This window comes from Diuraphis noxia, unplaced genomic scaffold (genome assembly GCF_037042655.1).
Source record: "Diuraphis noxia isolate RWA-SAM2 unplaced genomic scaffold, SU_Dnox_SAM2 contig0004, whole genome shotgun sequence".
NCBI lineage: Eukaryota > Metazoa > Arthropoda > Insecta > Hemiptera > Aphididae > Diuraphis > Diuraphis noxia.
In genome coordinates this window covers 60,574,496-60,591,728 of record NW_028301714.1, presented here as the reverse complement: position 1 = coordinate 60,591,728, position 17,233 = coordinate 60,574,496, and the positions used below count along the sequence as shown (strand labels likewise).

Sequence of the window (17,233 nt, the reverse complement as noted above, 5' to 3'; positions counted from 1 at the left end):
ATGTACAATAATGTGACATAAATGTATGTAATATGTATACTAGTATACAGAACGATATTCGCAGAAAACCATTTCTGCAGCTCACGTCGTCATATATTATTATTTCGTTTATTGTAAAATATGTATCAAATATTAATGCAATCTAATATTATATAATACCCATCATTGGTTATTACGGACTCAGATATAAATGCCCTTAAAAATACAGAATAACGCCCTTTCAAAAAATGTATTTATGGCTTAAAAACTCTAAAAAAATATCCTATAAAAATATAAAAAATACTTTATTTGTTAGATAAATTCAAATTATTATGTAAAAAAATGTAATATAAAATTAAGTTGCATTTGTGTAACACTTTTTTTAGGCATTTTAATTTTAATATTTTTTTCGTTAGGTATAAATAAAACGAGAATTAAATAATATTCGTAACATATGAAATACACTTGGTGTACCTTCAACGTATGATAAGCAACATAATAAAAGTGTTCGAAAATCAGCTACATGAATACGCATCAACGATATTATAATATTATCACTCGTTTAGAAAAATATGCTATTTGTATTATATATATATATATATATAATATTAATTTCATATTTCAAATCAGAACGTAATTTGGAGTTATTTCGATCTATATAAAACAAATTCCGGACAAGTAGTTTATTATTATATAATTATAATCAGGGTCCCTTCAAGGAGAAGGGGCTGTTGGACCAGGATTACAAGGATACAACTATTTTAGGGGCTCGTTGAAATTATTTGTAATTTTTGAAATTACGAAATTTTGATAGTAATACTTATTTTGTATTAAAATATATTAAGTAAAAACCAGGTGTGGGACACTCGTATCGCTTGTAATGGATTGTATTTTATTGGAAATTTTATATAATATGGCCAACAAAAACATTTAGTAAAGGGAATCATCACATTTTAATGTGGGGCCCTGGTTATAACTTATCTAAGTATTGGTTATATTATATAACTTATAAATTACTCGTCTAAAATTAGATATTCATGCATTGAAATAGGTATCTTCAAAAAATATTAGTTCTGGAATAAATGATTAAGAGTATTATTAAAATAATTTTTAAAATAAAAAAAAAAAAAAACAACGATGAACAATAAAAAATAAATAAAATATTTTCTTAGAAAAATGTTGTTTTTGATAAATTAAAAGTTGAAATGATGTATAAAAAAAATATTTTCAAAAACGTCAATAGGTTTTTAAAATAATAATGATAGCGTTTTGATTTGAATGGATCACCCGGTATACACTACACATGCCGCCGCGTCTCTCACATTATTTTGTGTTGTTATTATTTATTATACGCGTGCACTGCATAGCCGGTCGGTCCTTATATTATTATACTATAATAATAATAATAATAATAATAATGTACACTGGTCCACATGCATTGGGATTATTGTAATTATTGCAAGCATTGCAATAACCGCGCGCGCTTGGTGTGTGCCGCGTCGTCTGTGACAATGACAGACGGCCGTTCTAATTGTTTGTAAACAACAGATTAGTGTATTCAGTATTGTAATATATTCATATCGTCCTCTACAAACAAACACAATACGTAATAATTTAACGCCGCCGCATTGTATAATAATATGATGTATATTTTGTATTCATGGTATTGCGAAAACTACAATACATTGCTATGTATCTAAACGCAAACAAAAATTAGGTACATTAAGTTAAAAAAAAAAAACATGTCTAAAAATTGTTGTGATATAATTTTATAGATAGTTAAGTAGTAAGTCATTGAACTATATTATAGATATAATTTATATTAAAATTTAAAATAGTCTGCTATTAGTCTTGCAATTATTAATTGAACTTAGTTTGGTGACTTTAAACTGTAAACCACTTGATTAGTAACGCACCAATACACTATTTCAACGATGGACTATTAATTATAGGTAATAATTTGTAATAATTTAATCATTATGTTATATATTATTATTGTTATTATTATTTAATGATAATAATTTGTACTCATAACTCATTATGCTATAGTTAGTAGTTTTTAATTTTTAATTTGAGCTGCATAGCTAGATTCAATTATTTATTAGCAGCCATTTGTCAATTTTAATATAAATGATATTTATAAAGATGGCTCAGCTGAGTGGTGTTTTTTTTATAGTAGGCCTTTATTACATGGAGTTTGGAGGAATATTTTTTTGGGATTTTTTTGGGAAAATAAATACAAAACGTAATAATTTATCACAGCATCGTATTAAATGCATATATTTATTTTTTTTTTTTTTTATTATTTATTATTCCAAATATAATATTGGCTATTGCTGTATATATTATATTATTATTTATATCCAATCGAAAATAAATATAAATAATAATATTATACATTATACTCGTAATTCATATTATATTCTCTAAATTCTAATATGTAGGTACATATTTTTTTTTAGGTATAGATAATATCATAGGTTCAAATAGAAGGGGGTTGGGAGGCTTAGTTTCCTCTAGAATTGCTATAGCCCCTCCCCCCAAAATCTTATGATTTTACAACATAATACATTGGACTTGCCCGAGTGTAGATTTTGCTAACCTGAGTTATGCCCCCCCCCAAATTTCAAACACTATTTGCGACTAAATATTTGTTTCTGCCCGTATAAAGAAAGTGACGAAAAATATATTTTTTCAATAAAAATTGTTGCGAAATGCAAATGGTTTATAAAAACTTGGTAGGTACTAGCATTACTAGCTAGCATTGGTTATTATAGAACAGTCTATGGTACTAGTTGAAAGTTGATCAGACAAAGTAAGTGTGTCAACTTCAGACACATGCCTCGTATATATCGATTACAAGTTTAAATTTATCGACTCTTATATAATTATCACACGCGTTCCTATATAAAATTATTAGACACCTACATTCAAAGGGATGATAATAACAAAATAAAAAGACGCGACGCGAAAGACGAGAAATGGTGAAAAAAAATAACGTACAAGAGAGAACGGAGAAATTGATTGATGGCTTTGGAGTTGCCCATTGATATAATCCAATCCCACAATCCCTTGTTTGTTGACATCGTTATATATATATATATATACACGAGCAGTGACGCAGTGCACGTGTGCTGTGGCACAAAAAAAACAACTCCCTCCCTTACTGGGCGTTTCGCACGCATCGGTCATGTCGTCATATACGCACGCACCTACACCACGACACGTCGATGTAAACTAAAAATCTGTTCTGTTAGGTTTGAATAATAATATGCTCATTGCTCAGACATTTTTTTTATGACGCACAATGAAAAGTGTGAAAATAATCATTAAAAAAATATTTCCCATTTCATTTGATTCATATTAAAATAATACCTTTCGATATTAAACCCTCAGCGAAATTGGCAGTGACTCAGCCACTCAGCGTTTTTCTCGATTTTGAGATAATTACCCATCAGCTAATACCAGTACTATCCTTATTTTCCCACAAAAGAGTAGGTAGTTGCAATACTTATTTAAATATCAGCCAAAGCTATTGTAGTGATGAACGTCTATGCCTACTATTTAATAGGTATATAAAGAAGTAGTTAAACAAATACAAATTCTTAAAAAGCGAGAGCAGCAATTACAGCTTTGATTTAGAAAAATTCTTAACGACACCACAAAGTCGTACAAGAATTTTTACTATACAAAAGAAAGTTTGATATGTTTAATTTCACCGTATAATTTACGATACGCGCAAGAAGTAAGATTTTTTACTAACAAAATAACAAGTTCAAAAAATATAATAACTTTTTAAGAAACCATAATTATATATGTCATATTATAATTGGTTTTAGACCATCTGTGCTAATATCGCCATAATTGCGCAAAATAATAGGATAATAATTCGCATAAAAAGTGTTAGGCATACGTATATTATGATTTGTTTTTTATTCCGCTTTTGTTTTGCTTATTATTATTTATAAGCATCGACTATAGCTGGTCCCTAAAAATACGAAATACACCTGCAGCAGCGCAAAACTCTGTCGATCATGGCTTATACTTGTTTATTATTGTTATTTTCTTTATACGTGTATTGTTTGTCATTATTGTGGATGGGTTGTTCGAGGGGGTTGATTAATGATCAAAAGGGATTATGTTATCCCTTTGAATCTGCAGTATATATACACACACGACTCGCTGCAGCACATTTAGCCATAAAGATAGTTATTATATATTGCTAGTACGCTTTACATTATAAAACAGGAGGCGGAATTGAATATAAATTGTTTTTATATTTTTTAGTTAGTTCCGAAAACAAATCCAACACAGATTATAACGCATTTTTATGGCAATATTTTTTTTCCGATAGGGTATTGACCGGCAAGCGTTAAAACACTACAATATGCATAGCATATAATAGCGGATCTGCAGAATACACCAACAATATTAGATATTATGATATGATGTATGCAATATTTATTTTTCAGTTGAAACTTGTACACATATAGTCATATAGAATATATTATAGGCGATATTATGTCCGATAAGAACAAAAAATAACAGTACACTTAAATAATTGGAGTACAGGTACTGTACGAAATCGAAATTAAAACTGTCGTCATACAATATGATGTATTAGATTATTAGGTCCTACTTATATAGGCAGTCACACTGCAATTAATAATGGCTGCAATGCAAGTTTATATTATATAAGTAATGATAAGAAAATGAGAAGTAGAACTCTTAGTTTTAATATTAAAGAAAACAATATAGGTATTATACTCATGTGTACAAGGTATTTAACATGATAATATAATATAATTATAAAATATAAACATACCTACATACATTTGTACATACCTATGTATATAATAAAATATAGTGCATACTATAGAATCTACAAAAAAGCAATTATACATAATATAAAAATTTCTATTCGAATCTCAAAAATATCATAATATACTATATAAAGTTGCATTTGAAATTGTGTTGTAATAGTTGCAGTAAGTCGAACAGCCTAGTAGGTACTAGAAAATAGAGAAAGTTAAGTGGTTTCTTCATTTACAAAATAAAACATTAATTAAATACTTTTTCAGTTGCAGTTTAACTGTAGTTCAATAATTTTTTTTTTATTTATCATTGTTAACATACTAACATAGTGTAGGTATAACAAAGATGGATTTGAATTACTTTTACGATTATTTGTTTCCTTAATCATGGTTGATAATTATTTTTACTCAATAGTCAATATGATATGCGATTCATACTTAGGTACCTTTGAAATTTTTAATTAATGATTTTAATTCTTGTAAAATGTACCTTTTGTAGTTTAATTTTCATCAATTTCCGATTTATATAATTAAAAAAAAAATACGAGTACGGCGAAACATCATGTTTCTAAACAATGTCTATAATTTGTATTAGGTAATTATTTTCTATTTAAAATGTCATTACTATAACTAATAATTACTACCAAAACAATACCAATCATATGATAGTAATAGTAATACTATATATTATGTAATATTATTCTTTGTTTGATAAATCGCTTACTTGATTACATGTGTAGTTCATGGACATACTTTTGCGCGTATAGTATTATAAATTTATTATAGACTGATCGAATTACAAGATAAAAAATTTGTTGTCGCTTTTAAAATATTCAAAACACAAATAAATTCTTTATAAGACTGCAGTGGTATTCGGTATTACTTTCTTCTGCCGTGACAAGCACTCGTAACAATTGTTTTCGTCCCTATGGATACAGATGTGACGTATACACAGGTTTTATCAATTAAAATACAAACGAAAGTTTTGCAAACTGATGAAATATTAGCATTAATTTCCGAGATATTTCTCATTTAATTAGGAAAAATTAATAATGTCATAATATAGTACAAACATATATTTTGAGACGGACACATATGTTATGACGTGTTTATTAACTAATAAATATTATTCATATCTGAATATTATAATACACATATAGATGTACTTAGAATTTATCAATATTTAAGTTCAAAAGTATCAGTTACGTCTTTATCCAAACATTTATAAATATCCGACAAGTATGATCATATTTTACATATTCACTGTATTTCAATGGTGTACCTATATTATATATAATACATACTATAATTCAATTGATAACAAACAATATTATTAAAAACAACTACATAAGTAGTTCGACTGCATCATATATTATATAGATTCGGTATATTTATTTATAATATTCGACAATATTATATTATAAAATATTTCAAAAATTTGATTTTCTTCGCTATAATAGCTAAATTCAAGTATAATATTCTAACACACGTCGTACTGTAGTTGGTAGGTCGTAGCACGTATCACCCAGAAAAATATGTTTTATTATTAATGAAAAACGACTATAAATTTAATGGAAAACGGTATGATTTGGAGCCTTTGGAATTCACTCATTAATTTATGAATATAGAATCTTTTAAATTAATTAAATCGACTACACGTCAATTATATTATGTTTATCATAATTTTTAAACTGTTTTATTTTGAAAAAATGATACGGCTTCCTTAAAATTGTGACAAACAAGTACTATAATCTATTATATTCATTTTAAACTCAATAACATTGTGGTATTAATTTAAGGTATAAATTTGTATTTACTCTTAAAAATAATTAACCAATATAGTTAATACTATGACACACGGTATCGTTTTAATGGAATATTTTTCTTATAATTAATGGAACCATATGATTAATAATAAAATCGAGCTTATACAATAAACTGTATACGTATACTCAATATTATTATGGACTAGCATCATTTTAATGGAATCTTTTTCTTTGTTATCATTGCCATAATTGAATTATTTTTACATTTTTAAGAAAAATCCATACTATAAATAACACACAAATTCCATTAAAATTATTATTTTAGATTCTGAACGAAGTGATGAATGTATTGATTTTACAATGATGTGTTTTTTTTTTTTGTTTTTTTTTGTGTCTGGGTACAGCATAACTAGTCGAAATAATGCTTCGATTTCAAACTTTGGGGGTGGTTTCCGATGTAAAAGTGAAGATCCTTGGTGCATTATAAAGGTCAAAAGTAAACATTTTCCAACAGTTTTCAAAAAAATCGAGAAAAACAAAAAAAAAATGACAGAAAAACGGGAATTTTTACGCAAAACCCGTTTTCGACCAAATCGATATTTTTATATAGTTGTTATTCAAAAACTAATCTCTGTAAATACTCGAAATTTTCACCAAATGTTAATGTTAGTGATATCTATATACAGTTTAATTTCCAAAAATTTTCGAATTTTTTTGAGTTATTTATAGACCACTGAAATTTTCGATTTTTTTGAGAATTTTTTTTGAAGTGTCGGTAAAAAAATGTTGGACGAATTATGATAACTACACTAATTGATTAACCATGCCTTATGCAAAATGCGTCTTAATTGAAAAATAAAATATTTGTTTCAAAATAGAATATAATGACAATATTTAAATATAATATATCATAGACTGACAAATCATCTCTGTTCAGAATCGTTTTTCGTATACAATGATACCTATCATTGCATTCAAATTTAATCCCATCCATTACAGTAACCTACAGTACAGCAGAGCGACATCCACGACTTACCCGCTTTTTTTTGAGATTTAAGATGAAAATAAATAGTTGCTTTTGGTTACAGCATACAGATTATCGTAATATAATAGTAATAGGAGAAAGATAAATCATTATATTTTATTCGCTAATTGCAGAAACAAATAGTTATAGTTCCCGGACTTAGGATTAATAATAAAAATTATATCATTGATTATAAAATATACTGTATAGTATTTATAATAAATGGTTATGCCTTCAAACAAAAAATAATTTTGTCCAGGCAACGCTGATTGGAGACAAATATTATTATAATAATAAATAAATACATAACAACGAATGAGCTATTATTTGATTCAATTGAAACGTTAATATTGTTCATTTCAATACATCCGTTTACTGTGAAAAAAAGCATTAAAAAAAATGTCAAAAAGGATTATCTTTGCAGGTCTTGCATTTGGCACTATTAGTGCAGTAGGATTTTTGTATAATTACATAACCAAGCAGAAGAAATTGTCAAAAGATGGTGATTTAACAAACTCACGCATTCAAATCGATCAACCGACCAAGCCAACCGACATGGAAATAGTTATGCCATCAGAATCGTCCATAGTGAAAGAGATTACAAGACCAGTGTCTCCATCTCCAACATTCGTGGTAACAATTGATTTTAGATTATAATAGAAAGTTTATACTCTATATTGTAGTTTTTGAATAGTATCTAAAAATTTAAATTCTTAATAACTATCTTAAGAGTCGGACATTACATGATTTAATCGTTAACTGTATAAAGCAGTTGGTATATGAGATTACTTATTTTGTAAAACTAAATATTGACAGTATCTTTTCTATTAATAGGACGATGGTGTCACCAACAATAATGTAGAATATATAAAAAGTAATATTATAATACATATTATATCGACCTACCTACAATAGTAATTAACAATATTTTTAACATAACGTTCGTTTAGGAAGCGGATCAGAAAATAAATTAGAAACTCCCTTCTACGAGGATTTACCAAACTCGCATATTCAAATCGACCAACCGACCAAACCAACCAACATGGAAATAGTTATGCCATCAGAATTGTCCATAGTAAAAGAGATTACAAGACCAGTGTCTCCATCTCCATCATTCGTGGTAACAATTGATTTTAGATTATAATAGAAAGTTTAACTTAAAGTACTTTTTGAATAATATCTAAAAATTAAAATTCTCGAGTATTTTAATAGCCGGCCATTACATGATCTAATGTTGGTAGTTGTATTATTCTTATTTTCTAATAATTAATTTAATGTAGATACAGTAATTTCTAAATGGCTGTTATGGCAGAGAAACAATGATTTATAATAAAATAATAATAGTATATTATTTTTATAAAAATGTTAGATTATTTCTGTGTATAACATTTTTGACAAATTAATACATAAACATAATAATTTTGAATACCTAATAAATAAGTTTGGTACGTATAATGTTTTGTTTATTCTGTAAAATTACTCATGCAAACATACAGGACTGCTTCGTTCACTGTACAGCTCACCATCTGTGGACGATGACTTCTAAAGCTAATTTTATAAACCTATATATATATAAATGGTTTTCTGTCTGCTTGTCCTATTTTGTATTTCTAAATGGCTTAATTAATTGCTATGAAAAAAATTTGGTACAGAAAAATATTAGATTTATGGTCTGAATAAACATAGATTAAATATAAATATCGATAGACCTAAATATCTTTCAATCGAATATTTGAATTGTCCATACTGTTCTCGATAAACGAATTAAATTACATTATGTTTAACTAAATTGAATATCGTTGTATATATTATACATATTACTAAGTATATTTTAACCGTTATCTTTCTATATATATATATATATATGTATAAAAATATACGCCTATCAAAACCACATGAAATGAATAAGAGATAGGATTTAAAAAAAAAAACTTGTGTAAATTATCAAATTTATTGCACATATCATTATAAATGGTATGTAATCTGTTTTAGAACATTCCGGACGATATGAAATCATTTACGAATATATCGACCAAGAGACCAAGAAAGTCGATATCGAAGGTAAATAAGAATAGACTTTGTATAAGATTAAGAATATGAATGTTAATTCGTAATATTAATTTCCTGTTTGTTGTTAGGAATATAATATAATAGTAAATATTATAACTTGAGCTCTTTTATTTTAGAAGATGAAGAACATTGATGATAAAAGAAAGAACCACCCGGTGCGTCTTTTAAATGAGTTATCCCCCTGTCTAAACATTATTACAACTCTAGAGGACAAAGATTATCCTCCACAATACAAGGTTGAATGTGTGATAGATGGACATTCTTTTTGTGCATACGGTAATATTTTTGTATTGTATCATTACCACCAATAAATATTGGTCGGATGAATTTTAGTATTGATATTTAAAATTGTTCTATAATAATTAGTTAACATTGCCTTTAATTTTTAATTTTGTAGAACCATCAAAAAAAGCGGCGAAAAAGAAGGTTGCCATTTTAATACTTAATTATTATTTTGATGAAGAAGATGATTTGTAATGAAAATATTAAAGACTATTAATCTGTATACTTATACGTGTACAATTCAAATTTAATTAGGTAAGGTATCTACTCTGGTGTATGATATTGAATTCATGTAGCTGCTTTTATTTTATTGTTAATTACAACTAACAATAAAATAAAAGTAGTTATGTCAATTAATGTCATACACTGCAGTATAATATCTTACCTAATTAAATTTAATTGTACATGTTATTTATACAGTTTAATAATCTATAAATTCATTTAAAAAAAGTACCCGTTGGTAATCCAGTTTTTCAGTGTATAAAAATCGAGGTTGTGATATTATTAAAAAATAAATGTTTTGTATCAAGTCGTTGTGTTATTATTTTAAAATATTTTTCCAGGTTTGATTATAATAATGTTGCTATGTAGGTACGCCTAATTTTGATAATTATAGAAATAGATTTTTTATATCGTTGCAATAGTCAACGATAGTAAACTATGTATTTTTAATTGAAGTTTTTTTTTGATTTGATGATTCTAAAAATAAAAATATTTTAATAATTAATGGTGCAATATAAATTAGGAGTTTCAAGGCATTCTTTCGTAATGCTCCAATAAAAGTTCATGTATTAATGGTTGAAAAAATGAAGTGAGACTCACTCCACCCAAATCCACAGTAATATATCACATGCACGTTTGAAAGTGTGGTATCGTTTAGCCCCTAGTGATTTAGTGTTAGTAGATTAAAATCAGTGGTTAGATTTACTGTCTATAAATTATATCAATATATCACACCTATTATGAAAGTATAGTTTTACTCTAAAAAATTCATATATTGCCATTTGTATATAATTTATGAAATATTTATAACACAAAAAAATAACTATAAATATTTTAATAATTATGTATATTAGTATTATATTTTTAACCTTATTCACTTCAATTAGTTCTACTTATGGAATCAATTACATTGTCTAGTTTAATAAATGTAAATGCCAGCTCTATCATTCATTGTACTTATATATTAATATTCATGAAATATAATATATTATGTAGGTACCTATTATTAATAAAACATTTTTTTTTTTTTTTTTTAAATAAGTTTTTCATTGCTTTTTAATTAATTTTCTTCGATAACCGTTATTGAATTTGAGATTTCTTAACATGCTTAACGAATACATATGTTTTTTTTGTTATTTGTTTGATAGTTTTAAACATTTGTTTGACCTTGCTACAGGACACATTTAATTGTTTTTACCAGGTGGCTCAAAAATGATCCATCAAACTCTAAGGCGTAAACAATAATTGTAATGGTTGTTTTTCTGTTTCCATAATTCAAAATGATTTTTTAAATTTGTATGATAGTATTCAAGATTTTCTGAAGGTGTTATTACATATTCTATACATACCACATATACACTTTATCTTTTATATTTTTGTATAGATACTCAAAAATTCAAAAATTAATAATTGGAATTAATTAAATACTAGAGAACAATTAGAAGTTTCCATATTTATTTAATCATTTAATTGTGATACATTAAACATAATATTGCTTAGTGTTACATTTACTTTTATATAAATTTTAGTTCTTGCCTCTTATATAAAAATGTAGCTACTAATTTTTATATGTGGTCATAAAAAAAAAAATGTTTTCAATGATCAATGATTTTAATCCCTGATTGCAGAAAGTGATCCACTTTGGATAGGTCCACTTTTCATATTAGTCCCTACAACCTGAATAATTGCTATAGTTCTCGAACTATGAATTAATAAAAAAAAAATAATAATAATGTTCTTATACATTATTTATAATAAATGCTCATGCATTTAAACAAAAACGAATTTTTGTCCGGGCAACGCTGATTGGAGACAAAATATATTATTATAATAAATACATAACAACCAATGACCGATTATTTGATTCAATTCAAACGTTAATATTATTGTTCATTTCAATACATACGTTTACTTTGAAAATAGCATTAAAAAAAATGTCCAGAAGAATTATCATTGCAAGCCTGGCATTTGGCACCATTAGTGCAGTAGGATTTTTGTATAATTACATAACCAAGCAGAAGAAATTGTTAAAAGATGGTGATTTAACAAACTCAATCATTCAAATCGATCAACCGATCAAGCCAACCGACGTGGAAATAGTTATGCCATCAGAATCGACCATAGTGGAAAAGATTACAAGACCAGTGTCTCCATCTCCAACATTCGTGGTAACAATTGATTTTAGATTATAATAGAAAGTTTATACTCTATATTGTAGTTTTTGAATAGTATCTAAAAATTTAAATTCTTAATAACTATCTTTAGAGCCGGACATTACATGATTTAATCGTTAACTGTATAAAGCAGTTGGTATATGAGATTACTTATTTTAAAAAACTAAATATTGACAGTATCTTTTCTATTAATAGGACGATGGTGTCACCAATACTGATGCGGAATATATAAAAAGTAATATTATAATACATATTATATCGAACTACCTATAATATTGATTAACAATATTTTTAACATAACGTTCGTTCAGGAAGCGAATCGGAAAATACACCTGCAATTCCATTTCACCAGGATTTACTAAACTCAAGCATTCAAATAGATCAACCGACCAAGCCAACCGACGTGGAAATAGTTATGCCATCAGAATCGGCCATAGTGGAAGAGATTACTAGACCAGTGTCTCCATCTCCATTATTCGTGGTAACAATTGATTTAAGATTATAATAGAAAGTTTATACTCTATATTGTAGTTTTTGAATAGTATCTAAAAATTTAAATTCTTAATAACTATCTTAATAGCCGGCGATTACATGATTTAATTATTGGTGGTTGCATTATTCTTATTTTCAATATGAGATTACTTATTTTGTAAAACTAAATATTGACAGTAACTTTTCTATTAATAGGACGATGGTTTAACCAACAATGTGGAATATATAAAAAGTAATATTATAATACATATTATATCGACCTACCTATAATATTAATTAACAATATTTTTAACATAACGTTCGTTTAGGAAGCGAATCGGAAAATACACCTGCAATTCCATTTCACCAGGATTTACTAAACTCAAGCATTCAAATAGATCAATCGACCAAGCCAACCGACGTGGAAATAGTTATGCCATCAGAATCGACCATAGTGGAAGAGATTACAAGACCAGTGTCTCCATCTCCATTATTCGTGGTAACAATTGATTTTAGTTTATAATTGAAAGTTTATACCTTATAGTACTTTTTGAATAGTATCTAAAAATTAAAATTCTTGACTGTCTTAATAGCCGGCCATTACATAATTTGATGTTGGTATTTGTATTATTCTTATTTTCAATTAATTAATTTACTGTATATAATAGCATGGCGTATGTTATCGACTTATCGTAGACCATGTTTGTGGCGGGAAACGGGTAGAACGTATTAAACAAGGGTGATTAAATCTGATATATAAATATTATATAATATGATTTGTTATTCGCTAATTTTAAGATAGCTTCATACGTAGGTAAATATATTGTTTAAAGTAAAAACTATAATGTGTAATGTAGTAGGTATATATGAGGTTACTTATCTTATACAACTAAATATTGATAGAACTTTTTGTATTAATAGGATGATAGGGGAATGGTCGAATCTTATAACACAAAGTCCGGAAGAAGAATTAAAATTATAGATAAAAACTCAAATAATATCATAAGAATACAAAGTCTGAATTTTGTAGAAGGTTAGTTTTTCATATTCGTAAAATATATTGAGTATTGATTATATTTTAACCAAACATAATTTCATATTAGATAAAAAATTATCCTGGAATAAAGCGGAATTCAAAAAAAGTAATATTATAATACATATTATATCGACCTACCTACAATAGTAATTAATAATATTTTTAACGTAACGTTCGTTTAGGAAGTGGATCAGAAAATAATCTTGAAATTCCCTTTTACGAGGATTTACCGAACTCGCGTATTCAAATCGAACAACCGACCAAAGCAACCAAAATGAAAATAGTTATGCCAATAGAATTATTGTCCATAGCGAAAGAGATTGAAAGACCAGTGTCTCCATCATTCGTGGTAACAATTGATTTTAGATTATAATAGAAAGTTTATACTTTATAGTACTTTTTGAATAATATCTAAAAATAGCCGACCATTGCACGATCTAATGTTGTTAGTTGTATTATTCTTAGTTTCTAATAATTAATTTAATGTAGGTAATTTACGGTAATTAATAAATGGCTGTTATGGCAGAGAAACAATGATTTATAATAATATCATAATAGTACTCTATATTTATAAAAATGTTAGCTTATTGCTGTGTATAACATTTTAGACGAATTAATATATAAATATAATAATTTTGAATATGTAATAAATACGATTGGCACGTATAATGTTAGGTTATGTATATAGGTCAGTGTATAAAGCTGAAGCGGTGGTTAGTGAGATTAGAGTTACACGATTTAATGCTGAAATTATATTATGAACCAAAAAGGAATAATTTATTATTTTACTATAAATTAAGTAAATATTTTAAGACGCGAATCGCGTCTCGATCATTCCTGCTATTTTATAAGTTTGGATATTTATATGTATGCGGGAACAATCTACATGAACCTTTGGGTACTGCAATAGTTGCGTATGGAATGAAGGTACAGTTAAAAGAAAATAACAAATTATATTATTAGACGAAATAGTTAAAGTAACTTATTACTATTCTATCGATAGACCTAAATATCTTTCAATCGATTATTTGATTTGTCCATACTGTTCTCGATAAAATGAATTAAATTACTTAATGTTTAACTAAATTTAATATCGTTGTATGTAATCTGTTTTAGGACATTCCAGACGAGATGATGTCAATTACGAGTAAATCAAGCAAGCGACCAAGAATGTCGATACCGAAGGTAATAAGAATATACTTTGTTGTTAGGAATATAATATAATAGTAAATATTATAACTTGAGCTCTTTTATATTAGAATGTGATATACTTTGCTGACAAAAGAAAGAGCTATCCAGTGCTTCTTGTTGAAGAGATATTCCCCGATTTTAACTTTATTGAAACCCTACACGAAAATTCTCCACCAGTGTTCAAGGTGAAATGTGTGATAGATGGATATACTTTTTGTGCATACAGTAATATTTTTGAATTATACCATTACCACCAACAAATATTAGTTGGATGAATTTTAGTATTGATATTTAAAATTATTCAATAATCATCAGTTAACATTGCCTTTAATTTTTAATTTTGTAGACAGATCAAAAAGAGCAGCGAACAGGATGGTTGCCAAGTTTATACTCAATTATTTTTTTGATGAAGAAGATCATTTTTATTAAGAGCCATAGTACAATAATACATGTATAATTCAAATTTAATTAGGTAAAGTATCTACTCTGGTGTATGATATTTAATTCATGTAGCTGCTTTTATTTTATTGTTAATTACAATTAACAATAAAATAAAAGTAGTTACATCAATTTATGTCATACACCACAGTATAATATCTTACCTAACTAAATTTAATTGTACATGTTATACAGGATGATTTGTGAGGCGTAAACACTCACTATTAATAAAAATATTTACTTTTTTCGAATTTTTTTTTTCAAAATTTTAGATCCATGCTGTTCTAAAACTATATACATTTTCAATAGTTTTTGCCCTTATATTTATTAGGTAAACCACTATCAGCTTTTGATTTTTAAATGGCAACCTATATTAAAAATATCATTAATTAATAAGGCTATTTTTTTAATGAATTTCACGTTTAAATTTCAATTTTTCGTAAATCCGTTGACGAGATATTAGTCTCCCAAAGTTTGATGGTTTCTGTCTCTCAACCGCGGCCGCAGTTGAGATTTTTTTACTCTAGCGTAAAAAATAATACATTTTTCAAATATATTCAGTAAGTACGATAGTTAAGCCTGAATTGTGCCCCAAAATAAGTAAACATATTTACACAGGACAAACACCACCCCAAAACCATCCAATTTTTTGAGACTATATCTCGTCAACGGATTAACGAAAAATGAAAATTTAAACGTGAGAATTCATTAAAATAATAGCCTTATTAATTTATGATATTTTTAACATAAGTTGCCATTTAAAAATAAAAAGTTGATAGTCGATTTACCTGATAAATATAAGGGTGAAAAATATTAAAAATGTATATAGGTTTAGAACAGCATGTTCATAAAATTTTGAAAAAAAAAAAATTGAAAAAAGTAAACAGTTTTTATAAATAATGAATGTTTACGCCTCATGAATCACCCTGTATATGCAGTTTAATAGTCTATAATTTCATTAAAAAAAGTACCCATTGTTGTTCAAGTTTTACACTTTCTAAAATCGAGGATTGTAATGACCACCATGAACTGATGTTTGTGCCAATATATAATTATGCAAGAAAACTATCATTCAACAAATGACTGTCTCGTTCGCGTACGGGAAATCGAACGGCCTGAAATTGTTTATTTATGGGAATGAGATCGGTATGAGATACGCGATGAAACTATCGAAGAAAATTATGTCTAAGGCGTCACAAACTTCTCGTGAAAAAAAATTGTTTTTTTTTGACCCGATAAGGTGGAAAACGCCGCTAAAGTTCCAAAATATCAGCCATATACACAGAATGAGTTGTTATGTTTAGGATATCATCATATCATGCTATAAATGTTTTTTTGAAACGATGTGTTCACACATCAATGTACCCGTTTGTAAAATATAATATTATAATATTCGAAATAAATTGTGATTAATAAATACTATTACTTAATATTATTGCACTTATACAGTTGCATTGTTTATGTAAAAAAAATTTTTTGTTGGCAATACTTCTTCGGTAACTACCACTTAAATTACATACTGCACCTCTTTAAAATTATCAACTTACTTACAACTATCGTGCATTTAACTGTTGTGTCGTATTTTTATATCATCCATGTTAAAAAAAAAAAAAATAAAATATTTTTTCATTATTTCATTAATATTTACCATGGTTCAAAGAGCAATAAGTATATTTTAGAATATAACGTAGTAATAATTCGATATTGCAATTTTCTAGGCAATATAATTTATATTACCTACCTACAATATATCTATTATATTAAAG

At 26.9% G+C, this 17,233-nt stretch overlaps 3 protein-coding genes across 4 annotated transcripts in view; 2 read left to right on the top strand and 1 right to left on the bottom strand.

Annotated features, from left to right (window-relative positions):
• LOC107170849 (uncharacterized) overlaps nt 1-17,233 on the bottom strand; it is a 29,865-nt gene that overhangs the window by 9,256 nt on the left and 3,376 nt on the right. Inside the window, exon 1 of one of the 2 annotated variants that reach the window (XM_015521052.2) lies at nt 5,518-5,759. The exons of the other annotated variant lie outside the window; for it this stretch is intronic. Coding sequence (XP_015376538.2) covers nt 5,518-5,544 — 27 coding nt within the window. The 5' untranslated portion in view covers nt 5,545-5,759. Of the gene's footprint in view, nt 1-5,517; nt 5,760-17,233 lie in introns of those variants that run through there. 2 annotated transcript variants of the gene reach the window in all.
• Nucleotides 2,188-10,243, top strand: LOC149056276 (uncharacterized). The gene is made up of 7 exons (XM_089226567.1): nt 2,188-2,224; nt 8,008-8,216; nt 8,418-8,457; nt 8,534-8,703; nt 9,576-9,644; nt 9,770-9,929; nt 10,051-10,243. Exons 2-7 carry the CDS (start codon nt 8,139-8,141, stop codon nt 10,128-10,130), a joined length of 597 nt encoding a protein of 198 aa, XP_089082693.1. The 5' UTR covers nt 2,188-2,224; nt 8,008-8,138; the 3' UTR covers nt 10,131-10,243.
• LOC149056275 (uncharacterized) lies at nt 13,875-16,239 on the top strand. The gene is made up of 5 exons (XM_089226568.1): nt 13,875-13,944; nt 14,021-14,187; nt 14,955-15,023; nt 15,098-15,254; nt 15,376-16,239. Exons 2-5 carry the CDS (start codon nt 14,113-14,115, stop codon nt 15,456-15,458), a joined length of 384 nt encoding a protein of 127 aa, XP_089082694.1. The 5' UTR covers nt 13,875-13,944; nt 14,021-14,112; the 3' UTR covers nt 15,459-16,239.

Excerpts from the sequence above, each read along its gene's own strand:
- LOC149056276 (XM_089226567.1), top strand. The coding sequence starts at position 8,139 with ATGGAAATAGTTATGCCATCAGAATCGTCCATAGTGAAAGAGATTACA. Across the intron at positions 8,704-9,575 it reads CTCCATCTCCATCATTCGTG|AACATTCCGGACGATATGAA; the intron begins GTAACAATTGAT and ends AATCTGTTTTAG. Across the intron at positions 9,930-10,050 it reads ACATTCTTTTTGTGCATACG|AACCATCAAAAAAAGCGGCG; the intron begins GTAATATTTTTG and ends TTAATTTTGTAG.
- LOC149056275 (XM_089226568.1), top strand. The coding sequence starts at position 14,113 with ATGAAAATAGTTATGCCAATAGAATTATTGTCCATAGCGAAAGAGATT. Across the intron at positions 14,188-14,954 it reads CAGTGTCTCCATCATTCGTG|GACATTCCAGACGAGATGAT; the intron begins GTAACAATTGAT and ends AATCTGTTTTAG. Across the intron at positions 15,255-15,375 it reads ATATACTTTTTGTGCATACA|ACAGATCAAAAAGAGCAGCG; the intron begins GTAATATTTTTG and ends TTAATTTTGTAG.